Below are 27,986 nucleotides of genomic sequence, written 5' to 3' on the forward strand. Positions count from 1 at the left end.
AACCTTGTTTGGCTCGTGACCCCATTTTAACACCACAAATTTCTGGCGACCCCAGACATTTTTTTGCTAAAGTTAATTTGTTTTTGATCATGTAATAGTTTGCTATACTATGTTACAAATAAACATTGATTTTAGACGACATTTAGTCTATATAATGTATATTATTGGGGACGGAGGCAGAAAATCCAGGTGTAGATTACTGCACAAAGTGAGAATTTGATTTTCCTTGGTCAGGATATGTACAGTCAGTCCAGCTTGGATTTACAAGGCTGATAATTAATACTGAACAAACAAGAACTCAAACTATGAATTATGAACGAGCTGCAGCATCTGAAACTGACCACAATGAACATTTGACAGATAAATAGAACCACAGTGCTTCAGTTTCAGCTTCACAGTTTATGTTTTTTATGGATTGGGATTGTCTTTGTCAACTCAACATATATTTTTTATTAGTATTTTTATTTTTATTTTTTTTTAAATCAATTACTAGAAATTTCAAGCGACACCATTTGAATTCCAGGCGACCCCATGTGGGGTCCCGACCCCAAGGTTGAAAAACACTGAGTTAAGGTATGTAAATAAATATATAAATAACACTGGTCAACAACAAATTTATTGAGTTTTTTGAGCTGATTTAGGATAATTTTGGTGTGCTGAATCCAAAAATCACATTAATTTTGCTCAATCAGGTCAACTTTCTGAACTATGCTACATATTGGCTTTTTAACCTTTTTGCTTAAATTTATGGGCATTTTCACATCATATGATACAAAATTCTTTCATATTTCTTGCAATAAATGAATTCTGAAGATTTTACTTTTGCCAATTTATGATTAATGTTTTTTTAATATTACAGGTGAATGAAATGGCTTCAACTAGAAGATCTTGTAAAAATAAGCCTGACGTATTCTGCTACATCTGCGCTGAATACACCATTGTACCTAACAGGAATCAAGTCACAAGTTTCATAAAGTGTGCTTACCAATCTTATTTTGGTATTAATTATTATATTTTGTGAGAAGATCAAATTTTTCAAAATCAAATTAGCAAAAAAACCTGACCTGATTGAGAAAAACAGAAGTCATTTTGGATTTAATGGTGCAAAATGGTCCTAATTCAGTTGAAAAAACCTAGACAACTTGCAAAAAACATTTTTTTGTAACCCAGTGTAATACTTCTGTTTACCATCTTTCTGTGTAAATATGTCATGTTACAATGTGGACACCTGCGGCTGATTGTCAGGTGTGGCCTATATATGTACAAATATTTTTTTCTTTTAAAATTTGGTGGGTGTGGCTTATACTCAGGTGCAGTTTATAGTCAGGTGTGCCCTATAGCCCGGAAAGTACGGTACCATAGATGTCCTGCAAAATGAGTTTTCATGAAATTATAGTATCAGACATTTAGATTTTAAACCCCTCTCAGATGTTTATGTTGTTAATACAGTAGAATAAATGGAGTGTTCTCTGTTATAGAACGTGAAGCGATATAAGCAAAAATATGACCGCATAACTAAACCGCTTACCAATGTGCATACCCTGTTTACTCTAAAAAAAAAAAAAATCAGATATCCAATCACCCAAGAAGTCTGTAGTGATTTACAGATTTGAAGTGAATGTGCTCATGTTTACGAAGCTGCATTAAACACATAACACAGATACAGATACATATAGTAGTGCCAGCACTAGTGCTTTGGTCGAATCAAGTCTTAATGAAACGTGAAAAGGCACTGAGACACTTCATATAAAGCAGAGAGGACAGGCCGGCAGTGTGTGGACGTGTGCATGTTTCTGCAAAACAGAGTCCTCCATCTTTCCCCCGTCACGCGTCGTCCTCTGAGTGTTCGTGACTCCTCAGCCTCTCTCGCTCTCGGTGCCGTTGAATGGCCCGCCAGATACGGCACAAGACTCCGCCCCTGAAGGGAGGATGACAGTTTTGTGATGTAAGATGTAAATAGAAAAGGGCAACTTCAGCTGTACGTGAAGGTTGATGAATATTCTTCCTCTTCTCTTTTATAGTGGAATGAGTAACGCTATCAAGCTGTTTTTCATGATTTATTAAACCCCACCCACCCACCCCCAAAGAGGAGGCAGAGGGAATGGTTTTTGGTTCAGTTTGTTTGTTTGTTAACACTCTAGCAGCAAAACTATTGGTTGAAATCATACCAAATTGGGTTTATATATGACCAGTGACCCAGAATAGATCTGATTACATTTTGGGAAAAGTAGGTCAAAGTTCAAATTTTTTATGAATTTTTCAAATCTTTTTTTTTTTTCCCATTTACATATAATGGGTGAAATTTCAAATGTCTATAAGCAGAAAAAAATCTTTGTTCAATGCATACCAAATCTGGTTTATAGATTGCCAGTGACCCAAAACAGATCTGATTACATTTTGGGGAAAGTAGGTGAAAGTTGAAATTTTTTATGAATTTTTCAAATGTTTTTTTTCCCCCATTCACTTATAATGGGCGAAATTTCAAATGTCTATAAGCAGTCAAAAATCTTTGTTCAATTCATACCAAATCTGGTTTATAGATTGCCAGTGACCCAAAATAGATCTGATTACATTTTGGGGAAGGTAGGTGAAAGTTCAAATTTTTTATGAATTTTTCAGATCTTTTTTTTTTCCTATTTACTTATAATGGGCGAAATTTCAAATGTCTACAGCAGAAAAAATCTTTGTTCAATTCCTACCAAATTTGGTTTATAGATTGCCGTTGACCCAAAATAGATGTGATTACATTATGGGGAAAGTAGGTAAAAGTTCAAATTTTTTATGAATTTTTCAAATGTTTTTTTTCCCCCATTTACTTATAATGGGTGAAATTTCAAATGTCTGTAGCAGCAAAACTCTTGGTTGAATTCATACCAAATTATGTATATAGATTGCCAGTGACCCAGAACAGAAGTCATGACATTTTGGGAAAAGTAGGTCAAAGTTTAATTTTTCTATGAATTTTTTAAATCTCCCCCCCCCCCCCCATTTACTTATAATGGGTGAAATTTCACATGTCTGTTGCAGCAAAAGTCTTGGTTGAATTCATTCCATGGGAATTCCATGGGTGGGTGGATGGATGCTTGATTAGTCGTTGACAGGAATTTGTTCTGTTACACCAACCATGTTCACAGTCAAAGAACTAAGTGTAAAAAAAAAAAAAAAAAAAAAAAAAAAAAAAATGACCAGCAAGAGCTCAAGCACTGGTTCTTATTCATACTGTGTGTTGAAGGTCCAGTGCTAATGTTCTAAAGCCTATGCCAAATAAACCTCAATCTAAATTTACCTTTCATGTGTTTTAGAGCCTAATAATTTATGAATTCTTTGCTTGACATCATATGATTTGAAGGCCGGTGCTTTTGCAGCTTTGCAACTTAAAATCTGCATCTGTTAAAATGTCAAGCCCCCTAAGAATCTGCTTTTAGTCACATGAGATTGTACTTGTGAGTACATTTTTAATATTAAAGATAAAAGCAACGGGGGGCATAATGTTTCCCTTTAGTCTGTCTGAGTAAAACAAGTCTCCAAAACTAATTTTAGTAGTAGTAGTAATAGTTCAATTTTTTTCTAATTATTACTTTAAAGAACAAACAGTAAATAAAAATAATAATGGATTAGATTTCTATGGTGCTTTTTTAGACACTCAAAGCGCTTTACATTACTGACACATTATTCATTCGCTCTCACATTCCCCCTCTGAACAAAAACATATCCATTGTTCCATATACAATGAGACCGAAAGGGTTTAGGCCGAAGTTCAGACTTATTTTGCCTAACCGTATTTACAGTTAACACAATGTTTCCACATAAAAACAAACAAACAAACAAACAAATTTTCAATGTAATCATTGCTAAATATACAACAGAAGAGAAAACATATTTAATTTAATTCAGGTAAATCATGTCCTTATCACAACTACCAAAATTAATCCTAGTCTTTTAAACAAGTATTTTCTTTAGTCAATCCTGAGCTCTATATTTTTAAATAATAATTAATTTGCTTATCTCTTTAAACGTTTTAATTCTTTCCGACTGTTTGAATTGTTTTAATTTTGATTTGATTTCATGTTTTAGTGATTCAAAGTTTATAGAAATGAGAGCGTAGATACCTTAGACGTAGACAGCGGAGGTCATCTTTGGAGACATCGTTGAGAATATCAGTTAGTGTGTACTCCTCCAGCACAAACTAGTACAAAAAAAACACAGAAAAACTGTAAGATGCCAGTTGAAAAAGGACGAAAAGTACTCACAGTGAAACCTATGAGATGAACCTTATCTATAGTGTCAGGATCCGCTCCCTGCTCTTTCAGCCAATCAGTGAGCTGCTTGTCCGGCTCGTGGTCCGCTGGGATGTGGAAGATGGACGGAGGTGGGATGTCTGTGGAAAGAAAGAGAGGCAGGATTTAGACGAGGGGTCACAAACCAAAATCGACCCACTAAAGCATAGGTGTCAAACATGTGGCACGGGGGCCAAATCCAGCCCGCCAAAGGTTCCAATCCGGCCCTTGGGATGAATTTGCGAAATGCAAGTTAGGGCATCGAACTCAAAAAATAATATCATAACCTAAAATAATGACAACACCAATTTGTTCTCTTTGATTTAGTGCAAAAAACATTAAATTATGAAAATGTTTACGTTAAACTATCCTTTAACAATAACATGTGAATAACTTGAAAAAAATGAAGAAATGAAGAAAATTAAGTGCAATTTTAACAGTTTTCTGCCTCTTAATAAATGTTTTGCGCCTATGTATAAATGATAAGTCAAGGCATAATATTGATAAAATTGTACTTACATTTCTTTACAAATTTCATTTTTTTCAGGTTATTTACATCCTTTTTGTTTAGATAGTTTGTAAATGTAAATATTGGCATAATTGAATGTTATTTTTTGCACTAAAACAATTTGGAGTTGTCATTATTTATTGGCTATCATGCTATTATTTTACTGGTCCAGCCCACTTCAGATTAAATTGGGCTGAATGTGGCCCCCGGAAGAAAATGAGTTTGACACCCCTGCACTAAAGCGTCCAATATGGACTGTGAGATGAATTAGAAATAGGGATGCAAATTATCGATTAATCCATTAATCATTATTGGCTGACCTTATTGATTGATAAACGATTAACTGATAAGCGGCAATTTTCCTGAGAACCTGAATTTCTCTTTCAATATGGTCTGTAAGAACAAAAGCTAAATATTTTTTATATACAGGGTGGCCCAGTTTCGATCACACTGGGCTGGATGTGGCCCCTGAACTAAACTGACTTTGACACCCCTGATTTAGACAGAAAACTGGTCTTGATAAAAGTGGTTACTGAGTCAGTCGAGCCGGTCGCTGTGGGTGTACCTGGGGGTCTGTGCCGGACTCTGACCAGCTCCAGATCGTGTGCTCTCTGCTGCAGCGTTGCCTTCAGGACCTGCTGGTACTCCTTCTCCTTCTGAAGTAGCTCCTCCAACAGCCTGCAGAAACAGCAACATCTGTTAGCTGCACAAATAGAACAGCTGTGTGGAGGTGGTTTATTCACCGCAAGTAAAGACGTCATCTGGTCACGTTCAGGACACAGATGTAATGTTATAACAACTGGGGCTGGGGCTGGGGAGGATTTTTATACTGGATTTTATCACTAGGTTTTACACTACCGCTCAGCAGAAGAGAAGAAATGAGACTACCAAAGCCAAAATGGCCCAGTTTTACTTTCTTCCGTTGCCCTAAAAAGCCTGTGAACTTTCCCGTAAACAAACACCATGTACACCGTGCACATCTTTCCCCTCCCTCTGTTAGAAATATGATCGTCCTTTGAGTCTCCGGCTTTTAGCTCAGCAGTAAATCACTTACATGTCATCACACACCCGTCTGTTTATAACAGTCTGGTATTATTTTCATAACATTATCATGTTCCATAATAACGTTACGGAAGAAGTTGGATTTAGCGCACCATCACCACCAGACACTTAATACTTACTAATAATGAGAATTGTGGATTGAATAAATCAAATCAATAAATCACACTTCTTGTTGATTGCATTTGTAGACACATTGTTTTATATGATAAAAAAGAGCACTTTATCCTACATTAATGTTAACAACATGATAATGTAAAATGTAGGATTTTCTGTTTCATATTTTTATATGATGTGTATACAAGAGGAACAAGTATTCAGAGAACGCAAACCTCCGCTAAGCACCCCGAACGGTGTGCATGTGTGGATTGACTATTTCTTTTTAAATTAAACAGTTTCAAGGTTGTTCCATACAGCAGAAAAAGTTGAAGCTTGGTACCAGTCATGTGTATGTCCAACTATATTAAATCCAATCAATATTTGTTGAGTTAGAATGAAAAATGTGTTGTAAATGGCATTTTCAATGTTAAATGTAAATGTCCACAGAGTCCACATTCCACAGTGGATGTGGACAATTTTGTGCCAGATACAAGATATTGTTATAACCTACGGGTGTATTAAATTGGAGGCTAATCGGAGTTGTTTTGAATTTTTTATGAATTTTCGGAACTTGCTCAATGATGAGAAATAGGAAAATTTGAGATTTTGTGACCTTGCTGTGACCTTGAACTTTGGCCTACTTGGCCCAAAATTTAATGGGTTGGTCCCAGGGCCTAGGCCTGTGGGTAAAATTTGATAAAGATTGTTGTAATAGTTTTCCCGTAAAGTTGCTCACAAACAAACAAACAAACACACAAAGCAAAGTGATCACAATACCTCCTGGCGGAGGTAACAAAGGTACTTACATATACTAGGGCACACTGATGTCAACATTAACCATGTTTGTATACACCATTAGATTTAAATTTGCATATTTTTAAGAACAAATAACAAAAAATGTAGGATTTTACCTGGACACTGCACATACACTAAGTACTAGAAGATACTATAGAACAGTAATTCTCAACTGGTGGGTCGAGACCCAAAAGTTGGTCACAAACCCATTTTCAGTGGCTCGCGGGCCTTTGTCTGGGCAAAAAATAATCTTTCGAAGACTTGTGGTTTCTTTTTTATGGAGGTCAGCGCTGTCCATTTACACTCCCCAACAGTAGGTGGCAGTAATGCGCTGTAATGTTAATTAACACCAGATATTTCACAGCATAAAAGAAGACCCAAATGTTTCTATTCAAATCATGTCAAAACTCAGGTATGACAACGACTAGCTAAGGTATGGTTTTACCTACATCGAAGATAAAAACCTCAATGTGTTTAATTATGAATGCACTTTTTATTCTAAACTTTGAGCACATTTTAGTTCGGTTAAGATGTACCTAATTTGGTGTTAAAGGGAATATTTCCATATTTAGCATCACCACCTCCTGGTCAGTTTGGTTTATCATTAACCCATAAAGACCCAAACATCCATCTATGACCAAATGCATCTACTGATATAAAATATTTAATACCTGTTGATCCATTAATCCTACCCATCCATATAAATAATAGGTGACAAAATACAGTTTGTCATCTTTTCATGGTCATCAGATATGACCCATTTGGACGTTCACAGGCCCCGTAGTGAATGTGGAAACACCGTCATCTTCTACAACATTGATTCACCAGTAAAACCCATGGAGTTGGATCAATGACAGTGGATGGACACACTGGGTTTACGTTCGGTTATTGATATATTTTCCTGAAAAAGTCATTTTTCTTCAGTTTCTAATATAATAACCCTCAACTTTAATCTGAGCTTTATAAACATCTACATGATCAGTGAATTAAATATAGAAAAAAAATACCTGATTTTCACTGAAAAAACACAGAATACAGAAGATAATATTATAATAAATGGTGATAAATCACTTCAGGAAGGTTAAATATAGAGAAAAATTAACTTGGGAACTGCCACAAAAGTAACACTGGGTCTTTATGGGTTAACTAAATTTGAGAAGGTTAACTTTTATCAGTTTGGGTGGTGGTTTATCATTGAGGGGTGATGGTGGGTCCTGAAGCCAGACCAGATGATGTGTTCTAGACCTTTTCATTTGCAGTAATTTTGATGCAATACAATCACAAGTCAATATTTCTCATTTTGACTTCACTTGTCATGCCTCCATTGGGTAAAGTCCTTACAAAGAAAAAGCTTGAAGTAAAACAGATGCGCAAAATAAATATTTTATAAGGTCCAGAAGTACTGTGTTGTACCGGTATGTGATCTGAATCTGCTATTGAACAGGGCTTACATTTATCTTATTGCTTTTTGTTGCCTCAGACCAGAAAAGTGACATAGACAGTTTATTTCTTTGTGTTTTTGCATTTTCTTTACTGTACAAATACTGATTCTATGTAGCTGTCTTAGCTTGGTGTCTCGTAAAAACATTGATTATAATTAAAATTTTATATTTACAGAGGAAATTAAACTTTCTACTGTATTTAGGTGTTAAATTAATCTTCAAACATGGAGAAAGTGAGCTCAGACTTTAATGCTGACATGTATCTACCATCACCTGTTTGGCCTCAGCTCTGTTTTATTTTGGATTTAGTCACAACCATGTGCCACATGCTGTAACACTGCTCTGTGTGAATGCCGGTGCAGGGTTGGGCTAGAGTAATTATGGGTTTGGCTCCTGTTGTTCTGAACTTCCTCTCCCTGATAGAATAAGGGCAGTTGCATCACCACATGCTCTTTTTACAGGACTGTTTCTTTGTGTGTGAACTGCTGGTTGTACGCCTCCATTAACCAGTCATGATGCAATTTATAAAGAGCCTAGCGGCATTGACCTTGGATCTAAATTCATGCCAACGTGGAAGTGTCTTAAAGTGTAATACTGCTGTGTGTGGATCCAAAAAGCCATGGATTTAACACACTGTCTAAAAACACTGAGTCAGTATAGGTCAGTTTTTTTTTTTTTTTCTAGGACTCATTTTGGTCTTATTTGGTTTATGTTCAGGTTCTAGTTTATGTTTATTCAGTCATCATTAGGAGTGGGAATCAAAAACCGGTTCCAACTTACAACCCGTTCCATTTGATCAATTCCATCAGAATTGTACACCTCCAGCATTATCAGTTCTTAAAAATTCTGTAATTTCCCGCCATGACATTTTCTGTTTTTTCCTACATCGCAATGCAGTATATTATGTAATTATGTCACCGTCTGACTTGCTTCAACCGTGAGGAATCATGGAGAGGAAAAAGCGTTCCAAAGTTTAGCTACACTTCACCAGAGGAGACAAGAATAATGCCGTTTATAATCAGTGTACTGCTGTAATTTCATGCAAGGGTGCAAATACCAGCAACATGCTCAAGCATTTGTTGATCTGGCACGGAATTAAATTCCAGGAAAGTCAGGTGTTCAACCGCCTGCGTACGAGTGCTAACATTGCTAGGCTACATTTTGTTTCTACCTATTGTTCAGTATATTCAAGCTGAAAATGTCTATGTCTAAATATGTCCATCTTGTGTAGACATAATTTTGGACAAAATAAAATGGCTATTTTTATCTGGAAGAGGATAAGGGCCACTGGAAAAAAAATTAAATTAATGTCTAATATATTTTTTTATTATTATCCTGAGAAAAATGTTAGAATTCTGAGGTTAAAGTCAGAATTCTAAGAAAAAAGTCAGAATACTGACTTTTTTTTTTTTTCTCAGAATTCTGACTTTTTTCTCAGAACAATAATAAAAAATATTCAAAACAGTCAGAATTCTGAGGTTAACCTTTTCATGCATAGTGGTCACTACAGTGGACAGTTACTCTACAGCTGTTCTCTTATATATTCATGGGTTTTGTTGTTTTAGTTCCATATCAACCAACACAGTGGGCACTTATGCATCATCTCATGAACCGCAATTCACACCATTATTGTAACTTTGCTGTTCTTGATTGGTTCTTGAGTGGAAATCAATTGTTAATATTTATTTTTTGCATAATATCTCCATGAAGTGAGTAATAACTAGTATTAGAATATGTTAAAATGTGAGAAAACATCAGATTAGCTGCATTAAACATGGTTTCATTTCACTGTTTTCATATCACTTTATGATATTGGGTTTTAAATACATGTTTCTTTGCTTCAAGAATAAAATTCATGGTGTAGCTGAGTAGACATTTTTGTAACTCCATGAAAAACAGGTTGATTTAAAAAAAAAAAAAAATCAATCACATTGTTTTTTTTTAAAAACACTCAGGAAAAAAAAATCTTGATTAAGGTTCTCATAATTCATGCATGAAAGGGTTAAAGTCAGAATTCTCAGACTAAAGTCAGAATTCTGAGAAAAAAAGCTAGAATTCTGACTATTTTCTCAGAATAATAATAAAACAATATATTGGACCTTAATTTTTTTTTTTTTTTTTTTTTTTTTTGTCAGTGCACTTGAGCATGGTACTGATGAAGATCTAGAGTTTGCCACTATTTCTAATTTGCTATGTGATAATGTCTGTGTAATGCCTTGCTCATTTGCCCATCATTCATCCTTAGTTGTTTTTCAAAGTTCAACTGGACCTGTTTTGCTCTTGAAAACTTCATGAGTTCTTCTCTTGGACAGTAATGATCTATGGATGATCTATGTGCTAATGCTTGTAGCTCATGCTAATGCTAATGCTAGGTGCTGTATGTGTTAGAATGGCTAAACTGTAGAGATCCAACTTCCCTATGAGGATAATAAAGTGGCTCTGTCATGAACTGGCGACACAGGGATAATAAAGTGATTTAACCTTTGACCTTTTGTGTGATCTTTCTTCCAATTATCTCTTTAATGAAAAGATTTTATGGCAAATAGTAGCTTTGATATCTGCAGTTTCTGGGCTTGATTGACAGGTCACTCGCCTTATGAGTGCTTTCTACTTATTTAATAAAACATTTTTTTTCCTGACAGACAGCTCCACTGCAGCTGTGGTTAATAAGTTACACTAATCAGACCATAAATAACTCTGTTACCCAAACGCTTGATGAAATTTATTGTTTTACTGTCAGTAGGCTTGCATTTAGTGTTAGCTCAGGTATGACCTCCTTCATGTGGCTCTGAATCCTGGTGGTAAAGTAACTCCAAATCCAAATATGGTCACTTCTGGCTCCATAAGTTTGTATGTTTGTTTGTTTATTTATTTATTTCGAATATTGCAATAAAATCAAACAAAAAATCATTATATAAAAAAGAGAGTAAACCATTCAAAAAGGAGTGGGATGAAGTTTAACCCTTTCATGCACAGTGGTCACTACAGTGGACAGCTATTTTACAGCTGCTCTGTTCATGGATTTTGTTATTTTAGTTCCATATCAGCCAACACAGTGGACGCTCATGCATCATCCCATACATTGCAGTTCATATAATTACTGTAACTTTGCTGTTCTTCATAAACTTGATCTGCACTAACATATTTGAGTGTGAATCAGTTGCTTGTTCTTGTTGTTAGACTGTAATTAACAGTTTTTTTTTAAAACAAAATGATGACAAAAGTAGCACTGGGTTTTTATGGGTTAAACAAAAAGCTTTCTTTTTTTGCATATTATCTCCACAGTAATGATTAGTATTAGAGTATGTTAAAATGTGAGGAAAAAATCAGATTAGCTGCATTAAAAATGTTTTTATTTCATTGTTTTCACACAGTAAAGACATTTCTTCGCTTCAAAAATTAAATGCATGGTGTCCAGCTGAATGGACATTTTTTGCAACTCCATGAAAAATAGGTTAAAAAAAAATGTCAATCACATTGTTATTTTAATGCCTAGAGGAATAAAAACAGTCAGGAAAAATTTTTTTTTATTAAGGCTATCATAATTCATGCATGAAAGGGTTAATTTATAATCTCCCGCCCCCTTACTCCATCCTTCACCTACCCTAAAAGCAACTCAAAAATCCTCACATATCAGACTAAATTCTGACTATGTACACTGAACAAAAATATAAACGCACCACTTTTGTTTTTGCTCCCATTTCTCATGAGCTGAACTCAAAGATCTAAAACTTTTTCTACGAACACAAAAGGCCTATTTCTCTCAAATATTGTTCATAAATTTGTCTAAATCTGTGTTAGTGAGCACTTCTCCTTTGTCCTTTGCTGAGATAATCCATCCACCTCACAGGTGTGGCATATCAAGATGCTGATTAGACAGCAGGATTATTGCACAGGTGTGACTTAGGCTGGCCACAATAAAAGGCCACTCTAAAATGTGCACTTTTACTGTATTGGGTGGTCCAGGGGGGTCAGAAAACCAGTCAGTATTTGGTGTGACCACCATTTTCCTCGCACAGTCTTCTTCATGAATTCTCTGAAAAAGCTTTGGAGATGGCTTATGGTAGAGAAATGAACATTCAATTCACAGGCAAAAGCTCTGGTGGAGATTCCTGAAGTCAGCATGCCGATTGCATATTCCCTCAAAATTTGTGACAACGGTGGTATTGTGCTGTGTGATAAAACTGCACATTTTGGAGTGGCCTTTTATTGTGGCCAGCCTAAGGCACACCTGTGCAAAAATCATGCTGTCTAATCAGTATCTTGATATGCCACACCTGTGAGGTGGATGGATTATCTCAGCAAAGAAGAAGTGTTCACTAACACAAATTTAAACAGATTTGTGAACAATATTTGAGAGAAATAAACCTTGTGTGTACACAGAAAAAGTTTTAGATCTTTGAGTTCAGCTCATGAAAAATGGGAGCAAAAACAAAAGTGGTGCGTTTATATTTTTGTTCAGTGTATAAAACACAAAATTGCTGTACATATCAAGGATAGACTGTCCGTTTTGCAGCAGCATTTCACAAGTCACGCACTGTTTCAAGTGGGGGTGACGGCATCAATAAAGAAAAAAAGAACAGAAGAAAACAGACTTTGTGGACTGTGTGATTTGGGGGAGGTGGAAAATGAATCACATTTTCTTTTGTATTATCCTCTGTATGATGAACTGAGAGCCTCTTTGTTTGATGACATGTTTATCTGAAATCCTGAGCGCTGATGATGACCAGATGAAATGGTTGTTTAGTTCAAATGTATATAAATTAGCATTATTTGTTTGTAAAGCCAGGAAAAAGTGGCAGATGTGTTTGTTTAAATAGGTCAGTATACTGTCTTGTTAAAATCTATTGTGCCTGTTGTCTGGTATTTGGTTTGTATTTTTGGGGTCTTATAAGCCCATGTAAGGGCTGGGCATATTCTTATGCAGGACACAATAATAAAAACTCATTCATTCATTCACAGAGAACTGATATAAGGTATGTAATGGGGGATTAGCTCAAATGGTAGAGCGCTCGCTTAGCATGCGAGAGGTAGTGGGATCGATGCCCACATCCTCCAGAAGCAACTCTCATTAATTTACTTCAGTGTCCTCCCATAAAAGCAATAATAAAATCTCAAGGATTTTATACAAATTGCATTAAAGTCAATGATCCTGTTTGAATTACACACGATTTATGTGTATATTTGTCAGCTGAAAAGATCATTTGAAAGTCAAGAAAGTATTTAGATGTTAAATGAAGAGTTTGTTGTAAAATTGTTAGTGTATCCGACTAAAAAAACATTACTGTGTAGAGAACAGTCATGGAGGTGACATCATCATTCTTTCTCTCTCCACATTTTATTCAAAGTCACTAAGATGTCGCTGCGTCTTTGACAGAACAAAGTGTAGTGATTTTAGACTCTTTTAACCCTTTTCCACCTTGCTCCTAAGGAATGGGGTAAAATATGCTGAGGTAACAATTGTTTTAATGTTTGTAAGGTGATGAAGTCCAATGAACTGTTTCACAAAAAACTAGAAGTTACTTTAATATCTTTACAATAAACTGTGACTTTCTTGACTGGTACAAACATACTGTAAATTGTCAAACATCACTGTCTCTTGCAATTGAGTGATGCACATATGCCTTTGTTTTTGTTTTTTTTGTTTTTTTTGTCAAGAAAGGAAAAAGACAATATATAATGCATTTTAGATACAGTGTCTTGAAATGTTTTTTGGAGTTTGCTTTTGTTTTTTTTTTCAAAATTAGGTCCAACAATGAGGATCTACAATATAATTCTATCCTCCGCACTAAAAAAACACATATTGTGGTATATAGATGGTATATATATCAGATATTTTTGTTCCACTACTGTTAAGAATAAATTGTTCATATCTTTTTGCTCGAATATTTATCTCTGTTACTTATGGGTTCATTTTAAACGTTGTACTGCTCACTCAGTCAGAGTGGCTTTTAACAATGCATTCCGTATTATACATGGTCTTTGTCGTAGCTGTAGTGCTAGTGGTATGTTCTGTTTTAATAATGTTCGCTCTTATTATGAGATGTTACGGAATGCAATTTTGAATTTTATACCGCGTTTAAGTCACTCTAGAAATGTTGTGATTTTTATAATTGTTAACTCTGACTTTTATGCAGATTCTACACTTGTTAAATACCGGCACCAGCATCTTTGTACTTGTTATTGAAGATAGGGTGTGTGCATGCGTGTTGTTTATATATATATATATATATATACATATATATATATATATATATATATATAACCCTTTTTATTATTATTATTATTTTTTTTAATGTTTATTATACTCTATGGACTGTAATTATTTGTTTATATTATATTATATATTATATATATTATTATATGTCTGATACAAATAAATAAATGAAAATGAAATGAAAATTGTTGCAACAATTTACAAATTATAAAATGTGATGCCTCAGACATATTATGAAAGAATTATTTTAGTTTATTTTACTTAATTTGAAGATCTTCTTTCTTATTTTGCTTACCACTGTGGTATTTTTTTATTACACATTATTTAACTTTTATATTTAAATACCGGTACATACTTCTAATATTGTTGTGATTGTGGATTTTCTATTCGATTCGATTCTTCTGTCAATGCTTTGAATGCATGTTTGGATGAATATGTACCTGTTGGTCTCCTGTTTGAGCCGTCCCAGCTGTACACCCAGCTGATGATGTGTTCGCTGATGCTCCTGTGTGTGGGCGGAGTTTAGAGTGCTCACTGCACCAGCACTGGGATCGGCTGGCGTCCCAGAGTCATCAGCTGTAGGCGCTAACACAGGCCCATATTCTACTTCTTCCTCATCCACCTCGTCTTCCTTTTCGGCTCCTTCACACTCTGACGCTGGGCCGAAGTGGGTCTGGAGCTCTGTCAGTCAGGATTTAAAGGTCAAACAACATATCACACTCATGCCATATTATTACTGTAAAGGCATTTGTATTAGTCACACTCATAGTGCAATGCATTGTGGGAATGCTTTAACACATTAGAATACCTTTGTGACACATACTACCCCCACACATACACTATATAGACAAAAGTATTGGGACACATTGAATTTAGGTGTTTCTTTTCTAACATATGTTATAATATAAATGAATATTGTGATAAATATCATTGCACTGCATTGGTTAGGGTTGTTTAAATTATTATCTTTGCTTCCAAAATGCCCAAGACATGGATTTCTCTCCACAGTCATTTATTTATATATATATTTATTATGTATTTGTATGTACGGACCCCAGGAAGAGTAGGAACCACTATGGTGGAAGCTAATGGGGAGCCGCGTAAACCAGGGGTCAACAACCCTGGTCCTAGAGAGCCACTATCCTGCATGTTTTAGATGTTTCCCTCTCCCAGCACACCTGATGGTCATTATCAGGCTTCTGCAGAGCTTGATGATAGGCTTATCATTTGAATCAGGTGTGTTGGAAGAGGGATACATCTAAAACATGCAGGATAGTGGCTCTTTAGGACCAGGGTTGCAGACCCCTGGTATAAACAATAAACAATAAACATTGAATCAGTTCAATTTAGATTTTTTTTAAATCCATGACTGATTTTAAATGTTCTACCTCTAAATTTCAAAAATATTTTTCATGCTCTGACTGTAAGTAATAATTTTCTACCACAACGAATAGTCTACTTTCTTCACATTTCACTTAGGAAGAAAAATCTCCCATTGAACTTTAAGGAAATACTGATTTTTATGTCTCAAATCTGATGTGTTCCAATATTTGTATCCATATAGTTTATAAATATCAATACTGAGGCATTTTGGAAGCAAAGATAACAATTTCAACAAAAGTAACCAATGCAATGATATTTAATCACAATATAAAACTATATTATGGCATTTATAATTATTGTTTTGTATCCCAGTCCCCTGTCAGAAAAGAAACACCTGAATTCAATATGTTCCAATACCTTTATTCATATAGTGCACAGGTGTCAAACTTGCGGCTCGGGGGCCAAATCCGGCCCGCCAAAGGGTCTATTCTGGCTCCTGTGATGAATTTGTGGAATGCAAAAATTACACTAAGATATCAACAATTATTTTAGTTCAGGTTCCACATTCAGACCAATTCAGTCTCAAGTGGGTCATAATAACCTATAAATACAACTTGAATTTTTTCTCTTTGCAAATATAAATGTTTTCATGTATTTACACTAAAACAAAGTATAATTTTACAAAAAAATAAAATAAAATTTGAATATCATGAACAAATATGTACAACCTGAAATGTCTTAAGAGAAGTAAGCGCAATTTTGATAATATTCCACCTGTTATTAGATGTTTTGTGTGTTTGTAGATCCAATGTGATCTGTAAGTTATAATGTACATGTGTAAATAATGAACTAAAGCATAATAGTGTTAAAATTATACATTTTTTTTCAGTTTGTTCATGTTATTCACATTGTTTGAAAGGACAGTTTGTAGATGTAAATATTTTAATAAAATAATTTTACTTTTTTCACTCTAAAACATAGAGGAAAGTTTGGAGTTGACATTATTCATATATTTTTATGTTATTATTTTACTGGTTCGGCCCACTTCAGATCAAATTTAGTTGAATGTGGCCCCTGAACTAAAATGAGTTTGACACCCCTGATATAGTGTATTTATGGCTTGGCTTTATTAAGATGTAAAATCCCGTATATGGCCACCAGATGGCATCAAAAGCCCAGGTAACAGTGTATTTCTGATGTTCCCACCTGGTATGAGGATGGTAATGGCAGCTTGGACAGCTCTGCGGATGATGTTATCCATAGCAAACATCCAGTGGGGTTTAATATGATGGTTCCTCAAGACTTTATTGACCTGAAAACATCCCAGAGAAATACACAAAGGCAGTTACTTACACATTAAATAAGTGTTTGCATCAGGAGTGACATTTAAGTGGCTTGAGTGTGTGTTTCTGGGTGCGCTGACCGAGTCCTGGAAGCCAAAGAGCACCAGCTGGATCTGGTTGATGGAGGTGGAGTCAAAGTCCAGGTCCAGCTTGAGTTTGGAGATGGTGGCTGCCATGACTCTCCGCTCTGGGGAATGGATGAAGTCTCGGAGGATACAGATAATCTGCTTAATGTGTTCGACAGACAGCTGGAGCTCCTCACTGCCCTGCATTATGAAGATCAACCCAAAAACATGCATCACTTACACAGAATAACTTAAAGGAGTGATATTTCGCTATTTTTAAATGGAATTATGCATTTTAAAACATTTCCCTGTGGTCTACATAAACTGTAAATGCTATGCTTGGGTCTGAATTCTTCATTAATTCAACTCCACAGGTCCATCTTCAACCCTATTTCTGAGTAATGACACCAGAAAGGTGGTTTTGTTCTCAGTGTTTTTATTACACATTGAGTCACAGGTGTCAAACATGTGGCCCGGGGGCCAAAACTGGCCCACCAAAGGTCCCGCTCCGAATTTACAAAGTGCAAGTTAGGGCATCAAACTCAAAAATAATATTATAATAACCTATAAATAATGAAAACACCAATTTTTTCTCCTGGATTTACAACAAAAAACATTAAATTATGAAAATATTTACATTTACAAACTATCCTAACAATAAAATGGGAATAACCTGAACACATATGAACAACCTGAAATGTCTAAAGAAAATTAAGTGCAATTTTAACTATTTTCTGCCTGTTACTAAGTGTTTTGTGCATATGTAGATCTGATCTGTAATGCATATGTATATAAATATAAATGATAAGTCGAAGCATAATATTGATAAAATTGTACTTATTTTTCTTAACAAATTTCATTTTTTTCAGGTTATTCACATCCTTTTTGTTTGGTTAGTTTGTAAATGTAAATAATGGCATAACTGAATGTTATTTTTTTGCACTAAAACAATTTGGAGTTGACGTTATTTATTGGCTATCATGGTATTATTTTACATATTGGCTTTTTAACATTTTTGCTTACATTTATGGGCATTTTCACATCATATGATACAAAATTCTTTCATATTTCTTGCAATAAACGAGTTCTGAAGATTTTACTTTTGCCAATTTATGATTAATGTTTTTTTTAATATTACAGGTGAATGAAATGGCTTAGACTAGAAGATCTTGCAAAAATAAGCCTGACGTATTCTGCTACATCTGCGGTGAATACACCATTGTACCTAACAGGAATCCTGTTAGAAAATGATTTTTTTTCTCTTAAAACCTATTTTGGGTGAGAACTATATAAAAAATCTACTGATAAAGTCAAAAAATGTAATCAATTTTGTGAGAAGATCAAATTTTTCCAAATCAAATTAGCAAAAAAACCTGACCTGATTGAGAAAAACAGATGTCATTTTTGGATTTAGTGGTGCAAAAGGGTCCTAATTCAGTTGAAAAAACCTAGACAACTTGCAAAAAACATTTTTTTGTAACCCAGTGTTATCTAACAAGTTTAAGACACGAGAAGCTACTCACTGCATCAGTCAGGGTTTAAGAACTCGTTGCAGCTGAAACATATTAATCACTGCAGTAATTCTTCAATAAAGACTTCTACCAACTGTATTTGCTTAGTTAAATCCAGGAATAGATGTTTTATTTCAGCTGTATTTCTTATAATTCTACACAGGTTTTGAGCAGCAGAATCTGACAACCTTGCAAATTCATCTTGTTACTGATGATAGAAGATCCCGGTGAGATACAGGGACTTTGGTCCTGTTTTTTGTTTTGGCATCTGTATCATTATCAGCAAAAAGCAGCAGCACTTGTAAAATATTTTGTTTTTCAAATACAATCTAATTGTACATCCAGGTGCTCCTGTTTTTAAGTAGACTTCTCTGTTTTTAATTCGTCTTTGTCACTTTTACTTTTCGGTATTTCTGATATGTCCATTGTATGTTTCAAATGTTTTGTTTTGTCTCGGCTATATTGTAAATGAGGTTGCGTCCTCAATATATCTCCGAGTTTAAATTAAGGTTATGAATGGTATGTGATCATTTTAAATAGGATAGTACCAAGGATATAATAGTTTTGGATTTTTCATTATAGTTTAGTTTTATTTAGTTTCAACTTTTTTTTCTCTAATTCAGTTAGTTTTAATTAGTTTTTAGAGCAGGTTTGCTAGTTTTTATTCGTTTTCCTTATTTTGTAAATGCTTAGTTTTAGTTTATTTTCAGTTTCTTTATATCTTTTATCTTCTTCACCATCGAATTCAAATAAATTCCACACAGGACTCTGCTGCTTTCTCCAAACTTTAGTCTCCATGTTTCCAGGTAGAGTGGGGACCAGAAGACGACTCTAAATGACAGGTGACGAGAAGTGACGGACCGTTAAATATCATATGGTGCCAGCAGCTAAAATTGCTTGAGGGAAGTAAATCGATTTCATATCAATCCGACATTGACAAAGACGAAAACGAAGGGAATTTTATCCGTAATTTTTATACGTTTCAGTTAGTTTTGTAATTACACAATACAGTTTCAGTTAGTTATCGTTTTTTCTTATAATTATAGTTTTTATTTATTTCAGTTAAAGTATAGAAAATGTTTTTACAATTCTAGTTTTCGTCATTTCGTTAGTTTTCGTTAACGATAATAACCTTGGATAGTACAATGCCATATTCAAAATACATGATGTAAGCTTTCCTTATAAAGCTAAAACTATATTAACATGAACCTATTATTGCTTTATAATAACCCTTTCATGCATGACATTACTGCAGTGGACAGTTCGGTAGGTCAAAACCTGATAATCTCAACTTGGTATTGATTCTTGTGGTGGAAAATTTACTTCTATACTGCTTTCATGGCCTGGTTCATCTTCTTTACTGCTGTTCATTATTCATGCCAGATGCTCTCTGTGTGTGACATTTACAACTGCATGACACCCTGACCCGGGAAGGGAGTTCTTGCCTTGATTTAAAACCAAAACACCTAAATGTCTGGATGTGTAGATAGATGATGGCGCCTACACTTGAGATAGGATCCAGGCAAGGTTAGGGTGAAGAGGTTACAGTGACCTCTTCATGGAACAGAGAAGGAGTAGTATGGACTGGTACGATGTACGTAAGGAATGATGTCATACCTGAGGGGGGATGGATTTGGGTTCTATATAATCTTTAGTTTTCTCATGTTTAATCAGACTTACAGAGTTTCTCTGTGAATGACTTCTCAAATAAATGATCATTTATTTCAACTCTAACTTTCTCTCCTCTTCTTTGAGTGAGTGGTCAGTTGAACATTTCCACAACATTCTTGATACAATGACTCCCATCCTTTACGAGGCGAGTTTCAGCTCCTTTCCTCTGGATGGAGGTTCTTAGTCCCAAGGTTCAGGAAACAGCGTTGTAAAAATAGCTTTGTTCCTGTCGCCGTCAGTGAGCTCAATAAGAAATAGTGACATTGCACTTTACTAACTTATTAATTTATTCCATTTGTTTGCTCTGTTTATTATTATTGTGACTTCAAATTTGTACATTTTTTAATTTTATGTTCTTATCCTGGTTTTTATCCCGGATTGTTTTTATCTTTTCTGGTTTTTATTGTGTTTTATTGCATCTTGTTTTTATTTATTTGATCTTATTTATTTTATTCTTTTACTTATCCATGCTGCTATACCCACGAATGGTGGAACACTGAGAACTTTTTGTCCTGTCTTTTTGTCCTGTCTGTAAGCGTGATCAAGTGCCTGTTTTGCATGTTCCATGTATGTGTTGTTGTAATGCCAAGGCAATCACCTAGACAGCAAAACAAATCTACCTACGGGTATAAATAAAGTAACCTTGACCTTGATAGAACATGCCGGTGAGATACAGGGTCATTGTTCTTATTTTTATGTGATAACATCCAGTATTTTCAGGTTTTTGTGTGTTTTCTGTGTCACATTACCAAATATCAGACCTCACCACCCTCTTATGTCTCACACACCTGGATGTGGTTCTCCTTGAGGTTGGAGATGACCTTGTTCTGGTCTTCATTGAGGACCTTGAACAGAATGGCCCGTCTCTCGCTGTCCTTCTTAAGCAGGAACAGGCCTCCGTCCTTGTCCTCGGGGGAGGGGGGGGCGCTGCGGTCTTCTGACACCGAACCCTCGTCGGGAACGCTGGGCGACACAAACACAGAGTGATGTCACAGTAATATAAAACGGAGCACACTGGTGATTTACAGCCATAGCACACGTGGTCCGGTCTATTTACAGATAAAAGCCTCTCCTGGCTACTCTGTGTGTAGAGGCAGTGTGAGTCAGCATGATGAGGCGTGCACGTATGACCGCACACATACAACATCGTAAAGTATCAGACCTCATTATATTACCGTCGTAAAAGGCACTGGAGTGTAAGGGAGCACAATCAGACCACCTGCCACCCACAACCACACAGGTAACACACCTGCACATTCATTCACATCTTTACACTTCACATGTAAAAACTGTACATTTCATAAACCACCACCCATACGGACATACTGACCTCAGGTAGTTGGAGTTGGGGGGCTTCAGCAGGTTCTCCGAGCCTGAGATTTTCTTCTTCTGAAAGAAAACGTCGTGTTTCGAGTCGCAGTCCGGACTCACGGAGCCGTGTTCACTGCTGCTGCTTCCGGCCGCCTCACCCTGCAACTGGACGGGCAGGGAAACGCTGTGGATGTAGTCTGGAAACACCACAGACACATGAGAAACAAAGAACGACTGAGAGGGTTTTATTGTTCTGTATTTTTTGTAAATTTTGTTTAACGCTTAAAGCAGTGTTTTTCAACCGTGGGGCTGCCTGGAATTCAAACGGAGTCGCTTGAAATTTCTAGTAATTAAGAAAAAAAAAAAAAATACTAATAAAAAATAGATGGTGAGTTGAGAGACAATACATAAATATATCCCAATAGATAAAAGACATGACAAACTGTGAGTCTGAAACTGAAGCACTGTGGTTCTGTTTATCTGTCAAATGTTCATTGTGGTCAGTTTCAGATGCTGCAGCTCTTTCATAATTCATAATTTGAGTTCTTGTTTGTTCAGTATTAATTGTCAGCCTTGTAAATCCAAGCTGGACTGACTGTACATATCCTGACCAAGGAAAATCAAATTCTCACTTTGTGCAGTAATCTACACCTGTATTTACTGCCTCCGTCCATAATAATATACATTATATAGACTAAATGTCATCTAAAATTAACATTTATTTGTAACATAGTATAGCAAACTATTACATGATTAAAAACAAATCCATTTTTGCAGAAAAAATGTCTGGGGTCGTCAGAAATTTGTGATGTTAAAATGGGGCCACGAACCAAAAAAGGTTGGGAACCAGACTTAAAGACTCAGAAATACTTTTGTGATGACTTCCCAATGAATTTTTCTCCACTTTTAACATTTCCTAAGTGTTTTATCACCATTTATTATAGTATTATCCTTTGTACTTTGCATTTTTCAGTAAAAATGAAGTATTTTTAATTCACTGATCATGTAAATATTCAGAGTAAGTTTGAAAGTTACTGTATGAAAACACAGAAAACTGGAGTAAAAGTGTCATTTTTTTGCAAAATTTTTTTTAATAAATAAATAAAATAAAATGAAATTGTTGTAAATTGTAAATTGTGAAATACCGGTTCTACTTTTTATTTATGACAAATATTTATACTTTAACTGGAATTTAATGTTTGTTTGCAGAAGTAACAACAGAAAGTTCATGTAATTTTCCATTTTATTTAATATATTTCTGTGTGACCTGATGGCTTGAAGGCGATCTTGCTCTTCTTGCCCTTGGTGACGTGTCTGACGAACGTGTCCCGGAGCAGGTCGGAGGCGATGGCCCTCTTGTTGGGGTCGGGCTCGAAGCAGCGCAGGATGAAGGACTTGGCCTCCAGCGACAGGGACTCAGGGATCTCTGGGTGGATCTTAAACATGCCCACCTGAAACACAAAACACACTGAGTTCTACACTGCAAAAAAGGAGTGTCTAAAAAGTTAAAAACACTAAATTTAAGAAAAAAAAGGTACTTAAAATAAGTGAAATATCCATCCATGCAGCCAAATAATTTCACCTGACAAGATTTCTTGAATTAAGATTGTCGAAATAAGCATGTCTATAGATGTCTGAAGAAAAATTAACTCTTAAAACAAGATAAATTATCTACCACTTCTAAACTAAGTTTTTTTTTTGTCTTGGTAAGAGTTTGGTGCTTACATATTATATACCCTGTATAGTTTAGTCTCTATTTGTTTATGTTTATTTCTGGCAGAATGGTTGCACAATGGTGATACAACTAATATAAAGATGCTATGACTAGTTATTCCTTGTTCTCTAATTTTAACCCTTTCATGCATGAATTATGAGAACCTTAATCAAATTTTTTTCCTGAGTGTTTTTATTCCTCTTTAGGCATGAAAAAACACAATGCGATTGAAAATTTTCTTCTGAAAAAAAAAAAAAAAAAAAAAAAAAATTGAATAATTTAAAAAATGTAAAAAATACATGACAAAAATAATAATAATAATAAAAAAAAAATCTTATGAACCAATTTTTCATGAAGTTGCAAAAATGTCCACTCAGCTGGATACCACACGTTTAATTTTTGACGCACAGAAACATGTATTTACTGATAAATTGTGTGAAAACTATGGGGAGGGCTTGTGATTCTGGGGGTTTATGCTCAGGAGAGATCTACATAATGTTACCAATTCATGTCATAAAAGATATGGAGTGTCTTAAAACTTTAATAAAGATATGTGTAAAAAAAACAAACAAACAAACAAAAAAACAACAAAAAGAACAACAAAATCCAAGAATATATAAGAGAACAGCTGTAGAATAGCTGTCCACTGGAGTGACCAGTATGCATGAAAGGGTTAATGTGATAAATAGCTGATGAAGGAAATATATTTGGTTACGAATCCGACACTGAAAGTAAGAAAGGGGCCGGACTAGATAAGCCCTTGTGTAAGAAAACCCTGGTGTAAGAAAACTGTCACAACCTGTCTGTTATTTCACTTGGCTGGTTGTCCCCCTCAAGGATGAAATTCACTGAGCAGAAGTAGGGATGTAAAAACCAACAAATCAGGCCGGCCTCACTTGCACATATGTTTTGAAACTGTCCTTGTGTCAAAATATACTGGACCAAGATATTTCAGACTTTATCCGAAATCTTAAAAAAACAACTTAAACCACATCCAGTTTTTGCTTTGTTTGGTGTGAAGGCGGCTGCTGTAGAACTTTCCAACAACCAAAACAATACGATATGTTTTGTGGTGTTGCTAGCGCGAAGATTAATCCTATTAAATTGGAAACAAAAAACTCCCCCCGCCCATTCAGCCTTAATGAGAGAAGTAATGAAACACTTACAAGTGGAAAAAATTAAATTTTCATTAAAAGGGAAATTAAATGCATTCCACTTAACATGGCAACCTTTCAGTGATTATTTTAATACTGCAAATGTGTAAACAATTTAGGATTGGCGATATAGTTTGGTTTTTGACGTTCATTGTTTACTGTTGTTTGTGTGCTTTTTGTTTTACTGCGTGTTCTCATTTTTGTTGCATTGAGCACAATGAATGTACATGAACACGTTTTTGTTACTATGTGAAAAAACTCAATAAAGAGAATTTAAAAAAAAAAAAAAAAAAACCAACAACAACAAATCGCACCCTGGATTCTTATGTACACTTATGTTAAATTTATTGTATTTCATTACTTTTTCTGTGATTAATGACCATTGATGTGTGCGTAAGTAATTGACTTCTTTATTGTTTTTTTTGTTTTTTTTAAGTTGCTTTTTCTTTTTTACTTCAAAGTTTGAGACAAATAAATAACTTAAATAAATAAATAAATAAATAATTTGCAATGTACTTTTTCATGACATTCTCCAAACACACGTTCCCAGGTTGTTTATGTACCTTAAACATGGCCGCCTGTGGTTCTCCCAGCTCGTGGAAAGGCGGTTTCCCAGTCGCCATCTCTATGATTGTACAACCCAGGGACCAGATGTCAGCCGGGGCCCCATAACCTCTCGGACCCTTATCTATGATTTCTGGAGCCATGTACTGCAGGGTACCTGAGGATAGAAACATTTTTTTAACTCTTTATCAGGCAAGTGACTAATTTCGGTCTTATTACAAGACAGTAACAGCACCAGTTCCAGTGAGGACAGTGAGTCAACAATCTCAGGTCCAATGTGGTCTCCAGGGTCTGTAAGGTCCACCTCTGCCTGAACAGTGAGTGGGCCTGCTTTGTTAGGTTCCATGAAGTAATGGTACTAATGTAAGGAATGATGTTCAAAGGGAAAATGTGGATGTGGACAGGGGTCTGGATCAGCACTTATGATGTTCTAATGTTCTAAAATACATGTTCCTTTCACTTTTTTTTTTTTTTTTCGCCACATACGGGCAAGGAACCAAAAATGGTGACTTCACTGACCTTGATTTTCTACTCGACAAAAAAATATTTAGAAAAATTTCACAAAATAAAGTCTTCTCATGTTTTCCAATAACACACTAAGGTTGAAATTTTGAATTTCAAAGAATTTCTAGGCGTGTCCTATAAAGAGTTAAACACATGGAGTCTTAATTATTTTATTTATTGTCAAATATTTGTTGAAATCACAAGCAAAAACTACAATTTTAATCCTACTGAACCGGCTTCTTTTATCAAAGTCTTGAAAACTTCTCTGTTCAGTCAGTTTTCAGTTTATTTCAGGTTGTTTCATTTAGTTTTCTCGATACATAATTCTGTTATTTTAATTATAAGACATTGACAGATTATTAACAACTATTCAATTATCCTTAGTTTTTCAGTGTTAGGGAAAACTTCAAAAGACATTTCTTGAATCATTCATTGATTTTATCTAGTTTTTTGTTTAATTTAGTTAGTTTAGTTTTACTGTTTTTAAAGCTGTGATTTTGCTATTTTTCTTTTTTTTAACTATCTTAATGTTTACAGTAATTTTGCAATAAATTGATTGATTGATTGATTGGATTTCTCTAATCATTTTTACTTCATTTTAGCGTCTTTTGCTTCATTCTTATCTGTCCATTTTCTGTTCTTTTTTATTATTACTATTTATTATTACTATTACTATTAGTTTCATGTTCAAGTTTTATGTTTCTTGTTATATATTTGAAAATAGAGACCTTCATCAAAAAAAAAAAAGTCCAAAATTCAGTTTCCTCAAACTGTGACATCTTTTTGTTCGACGGTATGTTTAACTATACATATATATATATATATATATATATACACATATATACATATATATATATATATATATATATATATATATATATATATATATATACACATATATACATACATATATATATATATATATATATATATATATATATATATATATATATATATATATACATATACATATATATATATATATATATATATATATATACACACACACACACACACACACACACACACACACACACACATACATATACCCTGTACAAGCTGGAAAAATGTAATTCCTGCTGTTGACGATTCTAAATTACAGCAGATGTTGATGTCGGTCCAAAGAGGGAAGCGATCTGATTCATGTTAATTAAAAGGGTTTTGTCTCTAGTCGGTTATTCTGAAAAGCTCTTGGCATTTGGGGCCTTGTTTCGAGAGAGCGCCATAAAAAGGAGCGAGTCATTGAGACGGGGATGAGGGTGGCGGAGGGGAACCAGATAAGAACACACACATACACACACCTGCTAATGAAAGGTAAACACCCTTCTGCCTCTGCTTGATTAGCTAATCTAATTACACTCCTCGCTGGCGGCTGGAGGAGGCCAGATGGTGGATGAACGCAAGCGCCGCTGTGTGTGTCCACGTGCACGGCCGTGCACGCCACCTCTAAGTGTTTCCATAGAGGCTAATAGTGGCTCTTGATATTTTGAGGGTCATTTTGATATTTACACTCTTTGTCTGAGACCACAGCATTTCTATGACTCCATTTAAGCAGCTCAGACTGAGTTACTTTGTCTGTTTATGAGTGACAGCACTTTGTGCTGTGTTTTCTTTAAGTCATTACAAGAGATTTTTATTCACGTTGTGTCAGGCAGCACCGGTTGAATTCTAAATGAGTTAAGTTAATATTAAACACAGACAACATAATATGAGCATATACCAATACATTTAATCTAAAAGTACAATTAAGGAACGTATGCATTTAGATTGGCTTTGTAACTAGTATTTTAATATATAAGTTGGGTATAAATTAAATAATGGAACAAAACTATGACATTTATAAAAGTGTATCCTTCAGTTTATCAGGGTTTCTGCAGGTATCTGCAAATCTGATTTAATGATTGTTAATGCCACTATAAACAAATGTAATGCCCATATCCAACTGCAGATACAGTTTCTATATAGTTTTATGATGGTTTATCATCCACAGGCTTTAACCAGGTTCTGAATAGTTTCTCCTCCAATCACTTCTGCTGAAACTTGCATTTTCCCATTTTTCCAACATTTGCTAATATTCCCTCTGCTTTTTCACCATGGCATGAGCACGCTCACAGCATGTTGCATTCCAAGCATCCAATGTTGTGACTCTGAGTGTCAACCATAAACAACAGACAATTAAAGGGTTCCACCTGTCAATCATCACACTATACTTCCGATCAAAATTATTAAATGTTTATAAAATCAAAATAAATTGTGAATAACAATGCTTTTTTTTCCATCAAGTGTATTTAATTTTTTCATGCCTCTGGACATCGAATTTAATGCTTTTTAATGCCATTTAAGGCCTTAATTTTCACAAAATCTATTTAATGACTTTTAATGCCTTTTAATGACCCACAGAAACCCTGTTTATGTTTGATCAAGCAAAA

The 27,986-nt window shown here is 34.9% G+C and overlaps 1 protein-coding gene and 1 non-coding gene across 2 annotated transcripts in view; one reads left to right on the forward strand and one right to left on the reverse strand.

Annotated features, from left to right (window-relative positions):
• Positions 1 to 1,239: 1,239 nt before the first annotated feature.
• The window catches only part of map3k15 (mitogen-activated protein kinase kinase kinase 15), a 71,210-nt gene continuing 44,463 nt past the window's right edge, over positions 1,240 to 27,986 (reverse strand). The window contains exons 19-29 of the mRNA XM_030123529.1: positions 25,053 to 25,210; positions 22,889 to 23,072; positions 21,641 to 21,818; positions 21,099 to 21,273; positions 17,144 to 17,329; positions 16,927 to 17,032; positions 14,838 to 15,078; positions 5,351 to 5,463; positions 4,272 to 4,378; positions 4,110 to 4,186; positions 1,240 to 1,918 (exon numbers count right to left, since the gene is read on the reverse strand). Of these exons, the coding sequence (XP_029979389.1) occupies positions 1,825 to 1,918; positions 4,110 to 4,186; positions 4,272 to 4,378; positions 5,351 to 5,463; positions 14,838 to 15,078; positions 16,927 to 17,032; positions 17,144 to 17,329; positions 21,099 to 21,273; positions 21,641 to 21,818; positions 22,889 to 23,072; positions 25,053 to 25,210 (1,619 nt within the window). The 3' untranslated portion in view covers positions 1,240 to 1,824. The remainder of the gene's footprint in view (positions 1,919 to 4,109; positions 4,187 to 4,271; positions 4,379 to 5,350; positions 5,464 to 14,837; positions 15,079 to 16,926; positions 17,033 to 17,143; positions 17,330 to 21,098; positions 21,274 to 21,640; positions 21,819 to 22,888; positions 23,073 to 25,052; positions 25,211 to 27,986) is intronic.
• trnaa-agc (transfer RNA alanine (anticodon AGC)) lies at positions 13,166 to 13,238 on the forward strand. The gene has a single exon. It is a non-coding gene; the product is annotated as a tRNA-Ala (tRNA).

This window comes from Sphaeramia orbicularis, chromosome 20 (assembly GCF_902148855.1).
Source record: "Sphaeramia orbicularis chromosome 20, fSphaOr1.1, whole genome shotgun sequence".
Classification (NCBI taxonomy): domain Eukaryota; kingdom Metazoa; phylum Chordata; class Actinopteri; order Kurtiformes; family Apogonidae; genus Sphaeramia; species Sphaeramia orbicularis.